Consider the following 18,900-nt stretch of genomic DNA (forward strand, 5'->3'; position numbering starts at 1 on the left):
TCGCATTGTGAAAGCTGTTAACATACAGGGAGAGATTACAAAGAATAAGACCATTTACCTTTGAAAAGGGAACACTTAGAAGGAAAATTTACTGAGGTCTCTGGGTTTCTTTCTTACTACCTTCCCCGTGACTAGCCTCTAAATTTTATGCTGCCTCATAACAAGGGAGCACATCGAGCACTGGCAGGGAAGTGAAGAGAAATTATATTTCCACAATGCCCGTAGTCAGAGCACACTGCTCACAGCCAAAGGAGGTCAGAGTCCCTGCAAGCCACAGATGTGCTCACTGGAAAGGGCCAACAGTCTATAATTGAGATAACTTACATTTTTAACTAGATAATAATGTCATATGGCAAGTCATCAAAGCTCATGTTTTGGTGCACAAGCTGATTGCTGCAGCAGTGCAAGAAAGAAAAGTTATCTTAAGTGTAGTAGGTTTCTTATTGAAACTTTAACACTGCTACTAGCTGTCATTTATTGAGCACTAAGGAGGGAGGAAGGCTAGGGAAAAAAAATCAGACTCCCTCTTGAAAATTCCAGCAAGGAAAACTCATTTTGAGGAAGAACTATGCAAAACCTTCACATTCTTACCTGCTCCACAAAATGGCATTGCTTTCACTTAGGCAGCCCCACCATGGAGTAAGGAGGAAAAGAAAGGCTCTAGTTCTGCCTCCCTCACCTTATAGGAAACAGAAGAACAGAGGAACTGAAAAGTTACAAACACAACTAGGAAAAAAAAGCTTTTTCATCTCTTCATAAAGAAAATATAAATTTAATGTTGCTGCTACCTCTAGTGCTTTTCCCAGCACTGGCATACAGTCTATGGTCATAAAATATCTGTGGTGTTTAAACCCCTTGGAAGGAGTTTAAAAGGAATGGGTTTGGTTCTCATTTCTTATTCTTTTGCAGGGATTAGCCTCCTTTTGTTCAGGCAAAACCCAAACTAACAATATCACACATTGACCCAAGGATGACAATCCACCCTGCCTGCAAAGACATAAAAGAGTTTCTCATGGTTCTGTTGGGCAATGGAAGAGAACATATCGGACATCTGGCTTGGTAAAGCATTGATCACATCTCTGTTAGGCTTCAGCCATGGGTAGAGACTGTAGGTTTATGTAAGTTTCTCCACTCTCACTCTTCCAAGACTGGATTTTATTAACCAGTTTAATCCAAAATCCTCAGCTCATGTAGACAGCCAGGTAACCTTATTACCCATGCACGCAGTGTTGAAGAAGCTTGCCTAAAGCTGGATGTAGGAAGGCCAGGACTCAGAGCTGTCCTTCTCATTACTCAGCTCTAAACACTGGAGAAATAAAGGAGACTAAAAATGTGTCGTTTTCAGCCTCCTAAATTGATCTTTTGAAGCTGACAATGTAAACACTCGAACTATCAGTAAGAAAACAGTGGCTTGTTGGTAAAGCAGAATGGGAGCTTAGAGCTGCCTAAAAATTCCTTTTATCTTGCTGTATTACAGAAGGGTAATTAAACAGACAGTTGTTCTGGCCTCCTATTTCCCTTTCAGGTTATTTGAAAAAGGTTTTCTATTCAAATACACAAAGACAGTGTTGGCCTGATTTTGACTGCACCCCTTTTTCCCCAGAGGTTACAGGGCCCATCAGACTGGCAGCTGAGTGCTGTGGAGATTATAATGCCAGCAGCTTAACAGAAATCTCTCAGCAGCTCAAGACAGGCAGTCAGGGCCTGCTGGGCCTGCCTATTAATAAGTGACAAGGAATCTGCCATCTCTTCAGTCTCTGTGTCCTTTTCACCCAGATTTGTTTCCCCCTAAATGTAGAGGAAATACACAGTTCCCCATTAACTCTGAGGGGGTGTCTCATTTGTTCCTGTTCTGCCATAGAACAGAGAATATCTTTGTTGCATTGCAACTATGAAAGAGGAAAAAACCCTCTAATTTTATCAAAAGAAAACACTAACAGAAGTTCAGTAAAAGAACTGTTTGGGTTTCTTTTTAATGCTGGACAGTGTAATCATAGAAGCCAACAGCCAGCATTCAGCTGGTTTTCAGAAAAACAGGTCCAAGGTTGTGCTTGGCCTGACCAGAGCCTTTGGTATGACAAAGAGGTACCTACAGGCTCAGTTCACTGAGGAACCCACTGCATTTTTATCCCACTTCCATCCTATCCTGATTTGTCTTCACAGCTAAGATACTTCAAGCAATTAAGAAAAAAGCTCTCAGGAACTAAGTGTGAAGAGTCTGTGTTTGGGCTTTCCCATCTGTACAGCAATTGAAGTTACTCAATTCTCTCTTCACTGTGTGAAAACCAGGGAGTGGGGCTTTCTCCTACCACAGAAAAGCTGAGATTCTGAGCAACCACCCAACTCCAGCAGCTCAGGCTTGAAGGAAAACCAGAAGAAAATTAATGGGAACACCTACACAGATATGTACACAGCCATAAAATACAACAGTAAAAGTACATTAGTAGAATGAACAAATCTCTTTCTGCAAAAAATTTGCCTTGGAGAAAGATCAGATATCAGTCTCTATCTCCTCATGAAGTCATTTAATGCACAATACATGTGGTGTTTCTGAATTTCTATTCCTTTCCAACTCAGCAACTCTCATAGATACTCCCACCTATCTAGATTGCAGAATCATTGAAAAGAGATTTTATCTTCACACCCAACTACACAGCACACACTACAATGGATGCTAGGGAAATTCACAACTTCCTTGCAGAAGAAACTCATTTGGGGGATAGGGGGAAATGGGTGAAAAGACATGACTTTTTACCTCCCACTAGCAAAGCACAGTATCAGTTCAGAGCACATTACAAGTGATGTTCATAATCAGGAGGATCCATCTTCCTCTGCCTCTTAATGCATCTCACCAGTGAAATGACTTGGCATAATAGCAGCAGGGAGCTGCCAGCCAGGAGAGAAAAGTTCCTGAATTCCCCCATGCTTCCTCCTACATAAGGGGAACTCGAGCTGCAAATTAATTCCTTGCTCACCAGGAACTGAGTCTCCCCCAGGATGTTCCTGTCACACAAACACAAACTTTCCCAGTGCTGAGTACACACAGACCCTCAAATGGTACATCCTAATGGCAAGGGCAAAGTGACCCTTCCTTGCCCTAGCTGGTCCAGGGACCTGCACAATATCCACCAACAGTTCTGTGCACACACAGATCTGAGTCTCAACCTACAGCTTGAGCCTTCCTAAAGGACTCTGTGCCTTCCTACCAAACTGCTCATGCCTTGATGTCCTACTTTGGCACAAGCCCCACTCCACAAGCACAGCACCCACTGGCACAGGAACCACCAGCAGGATCACACTCAAAAGCCAGCTTTGCTACCATTACTGAAGGTACTAATTGATTAATTGTGAGCTTTATTTGTCCTTTTCCATTTTGACCAATTATTATTTGGTAGGTTGGAGAAATCAGAAAAAAAAAGGATAGTTCCAAGCAAGCCACTATGTTTCAGGATAAATGGCAGTCAGTTTATGCTTCACAACAAACATACCATTGATACATATTTAAATATACAATTTTACAGCACATCTTTTCCAGGTGCTTCACTAAGTCCTTCAAGAAAGACCTAATGACATATGCCTGGCTCTTTCTGCAGTACCAATAAGCTTTGACTGCCTGCCTGGATAATTCCTGCGGTGCAGATGCAAAAATATTTGGGACCTGGATCTGAAAACCTTAGAGTTCAGATCTCAAGCTTATATATTGCTTTCAACTGAAGTATCTCCCTGTTAACCCAAGCTCAGCCCCAGATATACTCTTTCCTTTGGGTGATTGGTAGTGGATATATCCCTCTGAAGAGATGAGTACAATTTTACCCAGCTCTGCAAAATGACTGCATAGAGATATGACAGGAATGGAAATACCAGAACACAAAGGGTGTTTTACTTTCTGTTTATGAACTGGTAAGTACTGTGTGGTTTGTCTTTCCCCTAGACATCAGCTCCAGTCTAGCTTGTCTGCAGTTATTACACAGCCACAGCAGATGGATGAACCCTGTGGACCAGAACCAGAGATATTTCTGTTTTGTTTTACCAGCATCATCTGAGCAAACAGGTACAGCCTAGGAAACAGATATGGAAGTTCAACATCTAATTTGCAGAGTAAGAATGACAAGGTACGTTGAAACACTGTATGCCTTTTAAGTGGCATGAATGTGGTGCATTTGTTATTTACAGTATATTGCTAATATATGTCAGCATTAATATTCATTATCTTGATTTACATGTTTCTTTCATGCAGAAAATGGATTTGGATTCTTTCTGATTTACTTGATAACACTCCTACATTTCATGACTGGCTGCAACAGAGAACAAATTTTTAATAGGCTTAATAAATTTACATCATCATTAGAGCTGAATATTTTATCCTCACAGACCAGAGAGTGAGAAGCACATCACTAAATCCTCAACCAAATCTGATCCTTCATAATATCAGGATATGACTCTTCAAGATAAGCCAAGGCAAAATTTACATGAGAATGATCAGAAAAATACACATGATATGCCACCACAAAATGCAATTGTTTTACTGGCCTTTATTCTTTAGGGAATACAAATTTGGTAAAATTTAAAAAACTTAAGTTTCCTGCTGAACTAAGCATCTGCTGAGGGTTGTTTCCTAGGTAGGTCATTTGGGGGGCTTTCGGGTGCATTTTTTTTTTGATTGGTTGGTAGTTGCCCCTCCCCACCCTTCAAATTTTTAATAGGCTTAATAAATTTACATCATCATTAGAGCTGAATATTTTATCCTCACAGACCAGAGAGTGAGAAGCACATCACTAAATCCTCAACCAAATCTGATCCTTCATAATATCAGGATATGACTCTTCAAGATAAGCCAAGGCAAAATTTACATGAGAATGATCAGAAAAACACACATGATATGCCACCACAAAATGCAATTGTTTTACTGGCCTTTATTCTTTAGGGAATACAAATTTGGTAAAATTTAAAAAACTTAAGTTTCCTGCTAAACTAAGCATCTGCTGAGGGTTGTTTCCTAGGTAGGTCATTTGGGGGGCTTTTGGGTGCATTTTTTTGATTGGTTGGTAGTTGCCCCTCCCCACCCTTCACCTTTATTGGAGCTGGTTTTGGTAACAAAAAGAACACCCAAGAAAACTTTGGCAGCCAGGTAGAAGAGTTGACTGTGCTATAAGTTTTTATTACTGTTGGTCACCAGGGTAAAATGAGCCCTCTTAGGTACGAAAATTGGTCGCTGTAGAAAGTGTTGGGTCCCATGGGGTGCTGATGCCTGAACAGTGTCCCCACACACAGGAAAAAGGCTGCACTGAGCTCCACACACAAGGCATAAAGATCCATGCTCTCAGCCCACTTGCAGTGCAGGCAGATCTCCCACTGTGATCAAACCATAGAAAGCTACTGCTTCCTACCTGAATAGCTGAGTGTGCAAACCCATTCTTCCCTCTCCCAGAAACCCTCCAGCACCTACACACAGACCAGCCAGAGGCTGCTACGTTTGCCGGGGAGAAAATGAAAAAAGGATTAAACCAAAGACACAAAGAAATGTCATTGTTACAATGTCACTAAAGGCCCATGGGAGATAATGTAGCAGGATTTATCAAGCTCTGATATTCATTTAAGAAAAGTGACTTACACTGGGCAGCTGGGACACCGTATTTATAGATAAAAGCCTTTCAAATAGTCCTTTTCAAGTTTCTTTTTCCCACAAAACTGCTGGCTAAAATGTGCTTAATGAGACTTTCCTTCCCCTAATTTTTTCAGTTCCTCTCATATGTATTTGCTTCTCCTACCTCCTACTTCAGCTAAAAGACCTTAATCTGCTGTTGCAGAGCACATTGTGTCACTAAGCCACACATTATGACCTTATTAGTGTGGCTTAGCAGGTGGAAGATAAATGTGAGTTGAAAACAGTCAATCTGCAAAACAGAAGTAAAGAACCTGCAGAAAAGGTCCAGAAGGATGAATACAATAACAGACATAACCTAGAAATTTCCCATAAAGCAAATACAGACAAACTTTCAAGTCTCCTTTTCCAAAAACTCTCTAGTCCAGAGAAGAAAATATCCACAAACACATTGACAGTTCTGGGTGGTTTTAGTTTTCATCTGCAGAGAGGGAAAGGAGCCAGGGAACTGAATGCAGAAACATCAACATGGGAGGCTTCAAAACACCTGTAGTATTTATAGTCATAGGGCTGGGGTCAACTCTGACTCTTCTCTGGATTAAAATCCAAATTCCCTTCTTGAAAGGACAGAGTTGCAGCATGATGTGCAGAGATGGTGGTGGAAGGAATGGATAAGTAAATTGATGGAGGAGTTAAAATAGCAGCTCAAGGTTAAATAAAAAGGCCATGTAAAAGCTACAAACAGAGCTAGAAACAGATCCATTTTTAGCTTTCCAAGAATAAAATAAAAAAAAAAAGCAACTACAAACAACCTTCGCTTTACATATGGAGAATTAAATCTAGATCTACATGAGACGTAAGTATTTTTCAGCATCCTTGTGATTTCTTTATGGCATTTGTGCTGAAGCTTCCTTAATGCAGAAACTAAAAGCAGCGAAGGGCAGGCTGGAAGTGATAATCACTCCTGAACTGGGGAGTTCAGAGCTCAGGCAAAATGTTGTAGTGCCAAGATTATCATCAGTAGCTTCCAGAACTAACACAGCAACAGATTATGATTTAAAATACTCTCACACTAAGCAAACTCTACAACTTCCTAATTTCTGGCTGAAAAGGAAAGTTTAATTACTGTTATTTTTATACAAAGTTCCAGGAAATGACTCATTTCTGACCAAATACAGAGCAGTAGAAAGCAAAGAGGTGAAAGGCAGCACTCATGGCTTGAGAGCCTCTCAAGATCCTGAGGGAAAGTGTCGCTCATGCACATCTTTCCAGAGCATCATATTTACACAAACAGGAAAAGATTAGTCCTCCCACAGCTGTCTACAGCTCATGGGTACCGTGCACACAATTCTGACATTTTTATTTATTTGAAATGTGAGCTTATCTTACTCCAGTGGTAAAAACATCTTCTCCCAACTCTCACAGCTTAATCCTCATTTTGATCTGAGAGATATCTATGGGAGGAAGAGAAATAAATCCAATACACTCAGTTAATTGCTCAGTGACAGATAATCTTTCCTTCTCCGTTTTCTTTCTCGTCTATAAAAAGAATAACAAAAAGTAAATAAAAAGTTCTCAACTAAAACTGTGGGAAAAGTCTGCTGAGAGGATAACAGTATAATTAAAGTCAGGCCCAGCCCGATGCAAAATTTCATCTATCATGTACAGAAGCAGCAGCTCACGTGCCATCCAAAGCTCAGTGCACACAGAGCCTTAACAATCTAGAAGACTATACAGATTCTTCCTGTCTCTTTTCTCTTACTGTATTTCATCCCTTCATGTCTGTCACCAGTGGCCTTTTAATTTGTCAGTCGTTTTAGAAGGATGATCTCCATCCATGAGTGCTGCAGCCAGCTACAGTAAACTGGCTGAGAAATAAAGAAACATAATCCTAGCAGGAAGTAATGTGTTTATAAAGAGGATAGATTCATATCCTGTAGGCAATGGCATGGTTGGGTTATAGGTGGTTACAGTCCCATCAGTAAGAGTGCTTAAATCACCCAAATACACTTTGGAATGACAGATGTGCTTATAACCAGCTATTGCACAAATTACTCGTGTCAGTAACATGCTTCTACAGCCCCTCATCACTCATCAACCTTTGGAGAGTGCACTCAGCATAGGAGGCAGAAGTGAGATTTCTTTGCCATGTGTTCAAGACAGATTCCTCTTCAGCTGTGGGTACCTGCAGAACTGCCTTTCCCCTCTATCCTTCAGAAGCAGAACTCCTGATACCAGAAAGCAAACCAGACACAAGATGATGTTCTCTTCCATTCCCCAGAATGAAACCCAGAGGCATGAAATAAATTGCAAGAAATGTGTCACTCCTTCTCTCAAACCTATTTTTGTTCTATCCTTTTCAAAGAAGCAGGGAGATTTAAATTAACAAGTCACTTAAGCAGCCAGGAGGAGCAACAGATAATAACCTCTTTGAGGTACATAGAATAATAAGATATGCCCACCTCACCATTTCTTTCCATCAATTAAGAACAGAGAAGCTGTCCTGGGATCCTCACAGACATATGTACCAGTGATCTGAAGGCATGGCTGCATGGGGAGGGGGAATCTAACAGCAGAGCCAGACTCAGAGCACAGTGTGACCAGCACAGGCTTGCTTAAGGTAACAGGAGAGAGGAAAATCCAAGGAAGTGAACTGGCAGCTTCCAGAGCAGCCATGAGCACTTAAGAGCCAACCACAAATAATGGAGCACTGCAAAGACAAGTGGATTGATTGTGGCTCTCCAGCATTTCCCAGTTCAAAGCATTTCCCAGGGATTCTGGATGGTTGGCCATACAAATGCAATCAAGTCCTGATAAGTGACATGTGCCAAGTGAAGCTGAGGGGCTCAAAGTAGGACAAGTGGTTCCTCAAATAATTTATGGAATTCCTTGTTCTAAGAGTCACAGGTACTAAAAATTTTAACACACTCCAGAAGATACTGAGAAGGTCAGCTCATGGAATATTAATGCTCTGGTATATACTAAAACAAAAAGAAAATTATTCAGCTCCTCATACACCTTACTCTGAAGGCTGAGGGTAACTTAAAACTTAAGAATGAATGCTAGTGTAATACTAGAAGGAAGGTCAGATAAGATAATCATTTTCATATGGTCTTGGTGCCATCCTGTTTGGGGACATCATGAGGGAGCTGCACATTCCCTGGCTTTGAGCCTCCCTGGGACCTGCAAAGCAGCTGCACAGCTCCTTATATCTCCTTCCAAGTCCTGTTTTCTCCTCTTGTCCCTCTCCTGCTCTGCTTGCCAGAGGTACCAGAGATATAAACGACTAATGAATATTTCCCCCAATTAATATTTTGACATCTGGTAGTTTAGAAGCAGACCTGAAGAAAGCAGGCATAGAAATTGGGAAGAACAAACAGGAAAAGCAGTGTGATTTTTTTTTATCCCTGTTCCTTCCCACTGCCTGATGTACTCCTGGGGAAGATCATACAAGAATCAAGAGACTGTAAAATCCCAGAATTAGAATCAGGCTAATTTTATGGAATACTAAGATCAGGAGTGTGTAATTACTGATGCTAAATAGACTGAGAATTATTTTTTCATAAAATACTCCGCTTTTTACTTTTCATCAGACAGTTTTTGGTAGTAGAATTCCAGACTAGAGGAAACAATCACGCTATTTTTATGCTGTTAATCACATTCTGAGATTAGGACTGAGGTCAGAAAAAGTGCCCTGCACTCACTCTAGGACTGCAACACTGCTGGGGTCCCAGCTATCTGTTACATCCTCCAGTGACAGCCACACAGTCCCTCCCTTCTTAATCAGGGCAAAATTTTATGCCATTGTGGAACGCTCCACAGAAGCCAGAGACAGAAAAGAGCATAAGGCCATCAGCACAGTTTTGTGCTGCATTCATACACCTCATCAGGAGCTGTGCTTTCCACTCTGATGTGGCTGTCCTAGTTTCAGTCAGAAAATAGTACCTCAACACAATCCTGCACCACAGAAGCAGATCTTCAGCACTGTCAGCAATGGGGAAGGAGGTGCCTATGCATACTGAAATGCCATAACTTCTGCAATGACTGACAAAGGAGACATGAGTACTTCTCATGGTAAAATCACTTAGGGTAGTCAGAGAAAATGGAAATGTTTTTTGTATTATGAATATTCTTTTTCAAAACCACTGAGAAATTAAACAATCTAGCACAAACTCCTGTAGAAAAACATTGCCAAAGCCACAGTCCTGAGAGACCCTTTAGGTGTGCATATACCATATTAAAGACAAAGGAATAGAAAGTCATGGCAGCAAGGTGCATGAAATGAAAAGATTGATTAACCCCCCACAACAGTATGAAAAACCATTTCCTAAACCCCACAAAATACTTATCCTTTTGAGCATTCCTGTTATTGCTCAGAATAAATCCTACAAGTTCTGTGTTTCTTTAGATTTTAGTCTGTTTGGTTTTGATTTTATTTTTTCAGGCCAGTGGGTAAAGCCTGAGTTCAGATTGTACTTCCTGCCAATTCCCTCCTCTATCATTTTATTAAAACCCACTCAGCTTCTGAGCAAAAAGTTTATTTGTTCTACTTCTGTCCCAAAATTCTCCCTTACAAAAGAAAACTCCTTTCCTATATAAGTTTCTTAAAACAAGTTCATTCTAACAAGAGGTTTTAGTTTTAAATACCCAAAGTTTTCTTCTATCCTGCCAGCAGCCTATCCACCTTCATCAGGGACCAGCATACAAGACTCCTAAGCTTCCCACCAGAGTTTCACAGATGAAACTATGAGAAAACCACCCTTTCAGCTCATGGAAGTAGTACTAGGGACACAAGAAAGAGGAAACAGCTCTTGGATTAATTTTCAGGGAAATAAAACCAGCTCACACTGAATCCCAATAACTGCCTTAAGAAGTTGTTCATGGCCCAGCTCTTCCCTTTGGTTCATAGAGTGCATGAGGTGCTTTTAACTCATCAAAGTCTCAAAACACTCCTTATAAATTGGTCCAGCAGTCAAGTTCACACAAGTGGAAATCAATTATCTAGTACTAATCCCATCAGTTCTAATCAACAGACCTTGAACACTCACTCATATGTGTTCCCCCACCTCAGCAACTCTGGCTTTTCATAAAGATCATTTGGGCAGACCAGCCTTGAGGTCCTTCACTATAAACAAAGATTTAGGGCTGTTCAGTTGTACCAAAAGTAAACCAAGTGGTTGATTTCAATCTGAATAAGATGAGAAAGGTGAAATCAAAAGACAGAATATCTGAGAAGTACCTTATCTGGCTGAAACAAGACAATGACACTTCAGCCTTTTTGTCCTTGAGTATGAAAGGACAGGAGTGAGAGAAAGTTTAGCTAGAAACCTTCCAGCACTTTTAAAGAAATCCAATTAAATTCAATAAAAGAACTGTATCAGGCTTTTCCTATTTATGTAAGGTGGTAATTATTAACTCAATTTATCTCCATACCTCCAAAGAGAGCTCTCTGTGATGCTTCCCAGGTTGTAGTCATACAGCTTTGTCAGAATTAGTATCACCTAAAGGCAAAAGAAGAAATCTTGGTTAGTCTCAAACAATTACAATCTCACAGAACTGAAATGACCCCAGGGAGGGCTTAGGATTCCTTTAATGGGTGCTTAACATAATTGAATGAATTGTTAAAAGCAATTGCCTAAACTGACAAGGAAAGAATTTGCAGAGATGTATGTTGAGCCCTTTTTTGGACCTTTTTTTTTGTTCAGCTCCTCTGCATGACATCACCAAGAGGTTCTTCCCTTGACTCCAGGAGGAAGAGTGCAGTGGGAATGAGTTCAGATCTAGACAGAGTTTCAGGATACAAGACAAGCTCTTGCATGCAGTAGAAATAGTGACTGTTTTCTGCTCTGTTTCACAGACACTGAGCCTGCTGATCCTTTTCATAGCTGTGGTGCACAGATAACCCACTGGCCTGTCTGCAGTCAAACACTTTCTGGTTGCAGCAGATGATTTGACACAAGCAAATGATCACCAGTGGACTGGCTGGACATCAGGAAAAATCTTAATAAGGGTTTTAGTTCATCACCTGGGCAGACTACCCAGAACATCTGTAAAGCCTCCATCCTTGGAGTTTTTTAACATCTGGCTGGACAAAGTCATGGCTGACCTGATCTATAGCTGGTGATAACACTGCTTTGAGTAAGAGGCTGAACTGTGGACCTTCAAATATCTCTAACAACCAGCATTTCTATAACTTCACTGAAAAGTTTTAGATTTAGCCAGAATGGAAGTGTTTCCAAGTTTATGACTTTTATTAGCTCTTTTGATAAAGAGTTTTTCCCTCCTGCCAAAGCAGGCACTTCTAGAATAAAATTATCTTACCAGGGGGAGGAAAGCAATTTTAGCAAAAAGAATTTGCAGCAAAAGGTTTCAGCCTGCTCTTTTGTTAGTGTCTTTAAAAACTTATTTCTGACTTTCAAGATGATGGGCTTCTTTAACAAGATCTACATTTGGGACAAACTACCAGACCATTATTATTGCTACTAATTTATTTTGCATGTCTCCCTGCCAGCTCACGATATATCTTATCCTCCTCCCTATCCCATTAAAACCCCAGTAAATTAGAGACCCAACTCTTATCTGACAAAACCTCTGATCTATATACCTCTTATTTTCAGCCTGGGTTCCTAAGAAATGAGGCTCACAGACACACAACCCCCCTGGTCCCTGGATAAAATTGTTAACTTCAACCAATTTGGCTGAGCAGCAAAGGACTGCAGGAAGTTCAGAGCCCATCAGCCCAGTGCCAGCTGGCACCAGCATGGAACAGGATTGCACATGGGCAGGAACAGACTTCACCATGTCTTTTCCAAAGCCAAAAGCCCATATGCCTCTTACACACCCTGAAACAGCACAATAGTAATTATCTCCTTCCAATACACACAGCAGCACAGGAGACAGCAGTACAGGGGGCAGAGAACACACCTCTGACATCTTCTGACATTTCTTTCTACTGCACAACTCCTAAATCACTCCCAGCATGGAGAAAGGCTGCCCAAAGCATTTCCTATCTGCATGAACACAAGTCATGTGCAGCTCATGAGGAAACTCACACAGCAGCCACAATTCCCCTGTGCTCCCCAGGACACCCTGACATGGCCATCCCCTCTGCTCCCCAAAACCCCAGTGCTGGCAGGGAGGAGCTGCCCTCTCTCCCAGAAGGTCCCTATTTGCAGAGGGAGCCAGGGTAGGAAGCCCCAGGCAAGGCAGAAGCCAGAGCTGGGGTGGGCACATGTTCTTCACCAAGGCTAATGCCAGTCAGGGCTTTGTAAATCCTGTATTTCCATCTCCACCCTCCCAGGAATGCTATCAATGACAGCAGGGCAGCTGTCAGCTCCAGATCCAGGGCTGTGCCACTGACACCCCTCACAGCACCCTCTGGGCAGGTCTGCAAATCCCCTACGTAGCCAGTAAATAAAAACCAAGGGGAGGAAGACCACAGGAGGGGATGGGATGTGCACATAAAGCCTCTCTGGATACCAACCCAATGAAAGGCAGCTGTGAACTCCACTCCTGTGTGGAGGCATCATGTGGGAGCTGCACATTCCCTCAGCTTTGAGCCTCCCTGGGACCTGCAAAGCAGCTGCACAGCTCCTTATATCTCCTTCTAAGCCCTGTTTTCTCCTCTTGTCCCTCTCCTGCTCTGCTTGCCAGAGGTACCAGAGCCATAAATGACTAATGAATGTTTCCCCCAATTAATATTTTGACATCTGGTAGTTTTAGAAGCAGACCTGAAGAAAGCAGGCATAGAAATTGGGAAGAACAAACAGGAAAAGCAGTGTGATTTTTTTTTATCCCTGTTCCTTCCCACTGCCTGATGTACTCCTGGGGAAGATCATACAAGAATCAAGAGACTGTAAAATCCCAGAATTAGAATCAGGCTAATTTTATGGAATACTAAGATCAGGAGTGCGTAATTACTGGTGTTAAATAGACTGAGAATTATTTTTCATAAAATACTCAGATTTTTACTTTTTCCCAAGTGAGGAAAATTTACAAATCTTAAAACAGCCATGAAAAATCTCCATTGAGAATTTTAATCTCATCATTTGAAGGGAGAAAAATTGTAATTGACATCCCAAAAAGAATATGAAATGAAAAAAAAAATTTTAAGTGCCAGTAGAAGAAATCAAAATATTTCCCCTCCAGAGGGCTGGAATGTCTCTTTTGTTCTTTTTTCTTCCTCGATAAATTTCAGTAAAACCCACACAATCTTAAAGTTCTGCAGTTGTCTTGGAACTGATGGGGGAAGAAAGCCAGCTGCTTTCCATCACACTTTTTGATAGAGCTCTAACAATCCTTCTGCAGAGGCATCCCTGGACCCATCCAAACATGCATGTCAGCTCCTGACTAGCTACATCAAGAACCCTAAGCAATATTGCTGTATCCTGACTTCCTAGTAAATGTGGGATAAAATCTTAGCATTTAACAATCCCAAGATTTGTATTTGACACCACGCTGTGGCAGACACATGAACCAGGCTCTGGATTAACAGCTTTGATATCTCCACCTGCTGCAGGAACTATTATCCTTTGAATAGGTACCCTATTTCAAAAACACATAAGAGCTTTTTCTATTAGAAGCCTTTTAATTTTTGAGAATCTGTATCAGCTCCCAAATGTCTTTGAGATTATCCACGGTTTCAGCAGTCTCCTTGTGTCATTTACTGTGGTTCAAATACCAGTAATAGATCTGTTCAAACATATATGTGCAAAGCAAACAAATCACTGGGCAGAAAATTAGTTATTTCTGCCCTAGAGGTCACTATTCTTTTTCCCCCTTTGTAATGATAGTTGAGTAACCTATGCAAGGCCATGATTCCAGATATATTTACTTTTTCAGAAATCATTTTTCTTCTTTGCTGTTCTCATTTCTTTGTCATTTAGCCTGCAAAGGTTAGTTCATGTTTAAGATTGTTTCTTTTTTCCCCCACCCTCTGTGGCTGTCACTGTGTAGTACTGAGGAACCTAATGAACAGAGACATGCATATTATGTTGTTCTAAATGTCAGAATAGGGGCTGTGAAGAAGCACAGTGATGAAATGAAAACAGTCTCTCGCCTTTTCTTCATTTTTTTTTGCTTTGTTTCTGGTTTCTAGGGCTGTGTGGTTTTCTCCTTTTTTTACCACTTACCAATCAATGCAAGCTAACAAGAGCAAGCAGAAAAAAACAAGCAAACTAGAAATAGAATGAAAAGGAACTAAAAATCCAGTCTTATTCCAGCTCTGCTGTGAATACAGATAACCCTTCCTCTTGCATAGAAATACAAGGCTTCAGAAAGTCTGTTGTTCATTAGGATCAGCACTTGAAGTGGATTATTCTGCCATAGCAGGTGGGAAAGAGAAGGAGAAACAAAACTTTATCACTTCTGCACTGACACTAAGAGCAAAAGACATCTGATCCTGGGTTTACTACATCCTAAAGTGAGTGCACCTACCAAGAGATAGAGCAGTAAAAATGGGTTTAGTTACTCAGACAAAGGGCAAGAAACAGACACCTGGGAAGACAGACTGACAAAAGAGGTGCTTAAACCTGGCTCACCATCTCCCAAAGGAAATCAGTTCCCAGGGGCTATTCTGGGAAAGACAAGGCATTCACACCTTGGACACCATCATGGTTCTCTTCAAACCATAAGAACATTTTCAAAAAACCCCTATTTTTTTATCAATCTTGAGAACACGTGAATGTCCAGCATAAGAGAATTGAGCTGGGTCTTCACAAACTCCAGCTTTGGTTCTGTACAAGAACTAGTAACACAGCAGAAAGCATCTACTCTCAGTCACGTGCCAGCTCCACACTCAGCAGTCTGAGCTGATCTTCAGGATGTGCCACAGCTTGAGGAAAGAGCAGCTGCCACAGCCTTCTGCTCCTGTGGTGCTTTCCACCCATGCAAGGAGCATGCAACACATGCACAGCTGCTGGACCTCAGCACAGCCCACCTGCAGGTTGGCTGCTCTGCTGTTACCTGCTGAAAAGGTTTAGTCACAGGCACTGCCTCACAGAGAGACAGGCAGCCTGCAGTGTGACTAATGCTTAATAAAGCATTGTAACATTTTACATGCAGCTGTGCAAAAAATGGCAGCTAGATTTAATGGTGTAACTACATTTGCATGGCTCTCCTGATGAAACAGTCACGCTGCCTTCTAATTGGGGAGAGAGAAACAGATATCCAGGCTCAATCAAGACAGTTTAAGTACACCTCAATGTGCAGTGATCCATGAATCCCTTATTAAACTCTAGAGATCCCTTCATCTCCTGCTTAACAGGAATGTAAGTCAATAACAAAGAAGCACTAAATTAAGTTTTCACGAGCTTGCTGGTCTGCTATAATTGAGTGGGAAACTAAGGGACTTGAAGCTTTTCTATGCATTATGAGTCAATAAACCATCATTCTCAGCCGGTCATGTTTGAGAGTTTGCACATTCAAAAACTGGAAATAATTGGGCACCTATCTGTTCCCTTCATCTCTACTTTCCCAATATCACCCAGAACCCTGGGACTGTAAATAACACAACCAGAACACAGGAATATTCTCAATGAGCTGTTTGGTGAGACAGCTATGTGAGGAAATGTTTCCAAATAAATTCACAAATAAACCTGAATAATTCAATGAGAATTTTACTGGCTGCTCATGAATTAAAAAAAACCCAAATTTGAGAGAACTCATTATTTGGGGCAAATTACTTACACCAATCTTGTTCTTCATATTATTTTTAGCAATTTTATACCAGCCAGCAGTATCAGGGACTCTACCAAGCACTCAGGTAGCAAGAACTATGGAGTTGTGAAGACTTTAGTGATTTGCTTTCCACGTGGACTGCAGATCAACAGGGGTGCAGTGAAAGAGGAGGACAACCACAGAGTTATACAGCTGAACCACCAAATCTCCATTTCACCAACCTCTGTTACAAAGAACCCATAAGGTAAAATTCCTGCATTTTTCTGCAGCCATCAATAAACAGAAAAAAAGGCCTAGTATTGCCCACTATCCCACCTGTGGCACAAGAGATAGAAGTTTAGAGAGAAAGCATTAAAAATTGAACATGCAGAGGATGGCTCTTCCCTTTAATAACTTCCATAAATCAGCAGATTAAACTCTTCCTAATTCAAAAACTATTGTGACTATTGTGCCTAATAATAAAAGGATCAGAGAGAGCAATCAGGGATGATCAAAAATGTGGAATGACCTTTTTTTTAGTGAGAAATTACTCCAACTATCAATCCAAGAAAAAGACAAAGGAGATATGAAAGACATCTGTAAAGTCACAAGTGTACTGAAGTAATTATTCACTACTTTTCAGCATACAGGACCAAGCAAACCTGGGAGGTTAAAAATATTACATATATATAAGTAGGGAAGATCCCTCCCACTGCATCTTGTGGATACCAAAACTTTACTATAAGCTCAAGGGGAGACAGAAGTTCAGGGGAAAAAATGTGCATTGAGGTCAATTAAATAAAACTATATGTAGCAATATTTGTGCAAGTTTTCCCAGGTATACAATTTTAGCCACATTTAAAGAGAGAACATGGCAAAATCTTTTGTTCTTATAGCTATCATTGGTAGCTTTAGACCTCATGAACTTATATAAATTTGTTATAGTTATTCCTATTTTTGGCATCTATAAAAACCACCTGTAGGCCAGAAATTCAATGTTTGCCAAATACAAATACCAGTATTTCCTTTCTTAATCTTGTATAACTCAATCAGTAGAGCAAGCTGTATGGCACTTTCTATTACACTCAGCTTACAGGGGTCCCTGGCACGGTGACAACTTTCAGTATTGACAGCAACACAAATTATTATAAAGAGAGGCTAAATGCAGCATCTTTCTCCCTCAAATCTTTTAAAGATAGCCCCAGTCCTCATGCTTGTCATCAGGATGAAACAGAAATTTGTTACAGTCTGAAAAGAATCTATAATATTACCAAAGCAGAGAGAAGGAGACTGGTATAGCTGAAGTCTAAATGTCAAGACACTGAGTTACTGCTTTTCCTGGCTTTGAAAAGGACCCAAACCTAGGCCTATCACATTCCAGAAAAACACCTTGGCCACTGTCATGCTGATTAACTTCTAAAGTAGAATTAATTCCCTGCTCTGAGTCCTTTTTCTTCCACACTGAAATCCCTTTTCACTAATTCCTCTTTCATTCAATAAGAATCTGCTTCATGGAAAGTATTTCTTAGCAGCCCCAAACATGATTAACTGAACCAAAGAACCAAACACAAACCAAATAAATTAAAAGGAGCAAAAGAAAAATCTAGCAAGCAAATTATTGTAGGGAAAAAAAAACCCAGAGATACTCAGGTTTCTAAGAAAATGTAATAACCAAATTTCTTTCAGTGGCAGAATCATGCTGGAAAGATGGGAAGGAGGACAAAAACAATAGAATAGACATCCTGTCATCTTGAAAAGTTTCAATACAATGGCACATAATTATGAAAGAGACAGGGTTTCATTTCAGAAGACAAAAGCTGGTATAGAGAGAATCGATTACACACTATAATTGCATTGATGCTTAAAAGCCATTAGCATGAGAGCTCTGTGCATGTTTCAAGAGGGAAATGTAGTCTTCTGTTTATTCATTTCACCAAATACCCACATAGGTCTTTAGGGGATTATTTCAGAATTAAGACCAGAGGAGGGAAAAGCCCTAAACTACTTGGAAAGAAAATTCTTCTCTTACACCCCATTATATTCACTGGCAGTCAGCAGCTTGTGCTTAAACAGGCAGTCACTGGCAGTGATTTGGAGTGGACACCCAGACAGGGTGGAAGGGTCAAGTGGAGAAAAGCACTTTGCTGTTCTGTGCCTGGCCTGCTCCTGGCTCGCTACTGAAACACTCAAACATTCCAAGGCTCTGGGCTTTGCCAAGGGACAAAGATTTCAAGTGCTGAGAAACCATTTCTGAAGTAGGAAAGCCAGCAGATCTACAAGTAAAAATTTGCTTCTGAGGAGTTTCTCAGACACCTGATCCCATGTGCAAACTAGGACTCACGGCATAGCCAGTGGCAGCTAAATACATCAGCACACAACACTCAGAGAAAGAGGGAATTTGCCAGAAAAGGCTCATGAAAACATGCCAGTCAGCCACTAGGATCCTACTTTGTGAGCTCTATTCATGGTGGTGCCTTTCTGGTTAAGACCCAGAAGCTCCTAAAGGATTTAGAAATACCCATGAACTCCAGTCACACAGTTTTTCCCAAACCAGTAATCCAAGCCTCCACTCGAACATAATTCACCCAACTCTACCTGAAGAAAGCATGAAGAGGAAAAAGTAGCCCAAAGGGCAACCAAGG

At 40.9% G+C, this 18,900-nt stretch overlaps 1 protein-coding gene across 2 annotated transcripts in view; it reads right to left on the minus strand.

The window, feature by feature from the left end:
- LOC132330062 (VPS10 domain-containing receptor SorCS1) overlaps nt 1-18,900 on the minus strand; it is a 258,913-nt gene that overhangs the window by 167,218 nt on the left and 72,795 nt on the right. For both annotated transcript variants that reach the window (XM_059851936.1, XM_059851937.1), the window contains exon 2: nt 11,036-11,103. In XM_059851936.1, coding sequence (XP_059707919.1) covers nt 11,036-11,103 — 68 coding nt within the window. The remainder of the gene's footprint in view (nt 1-11,035; nt 11,104-18,900) is intronic.

This window comes from Haemorhous mexicanus, chromosome 7 (assembly GCF_027477595.1).
Source record: "Haemorhous mexicanus isolate bHaeMex1 chromosome 7, bHaeMex1.pri, whole genome shotgun sequence".
Lineage (NCBI taxonomy): Eukaryota > Metazoa > Chordata > Aves > Passeriformes > Fringillidae > Haemorhous > Haemorhous mexicanus.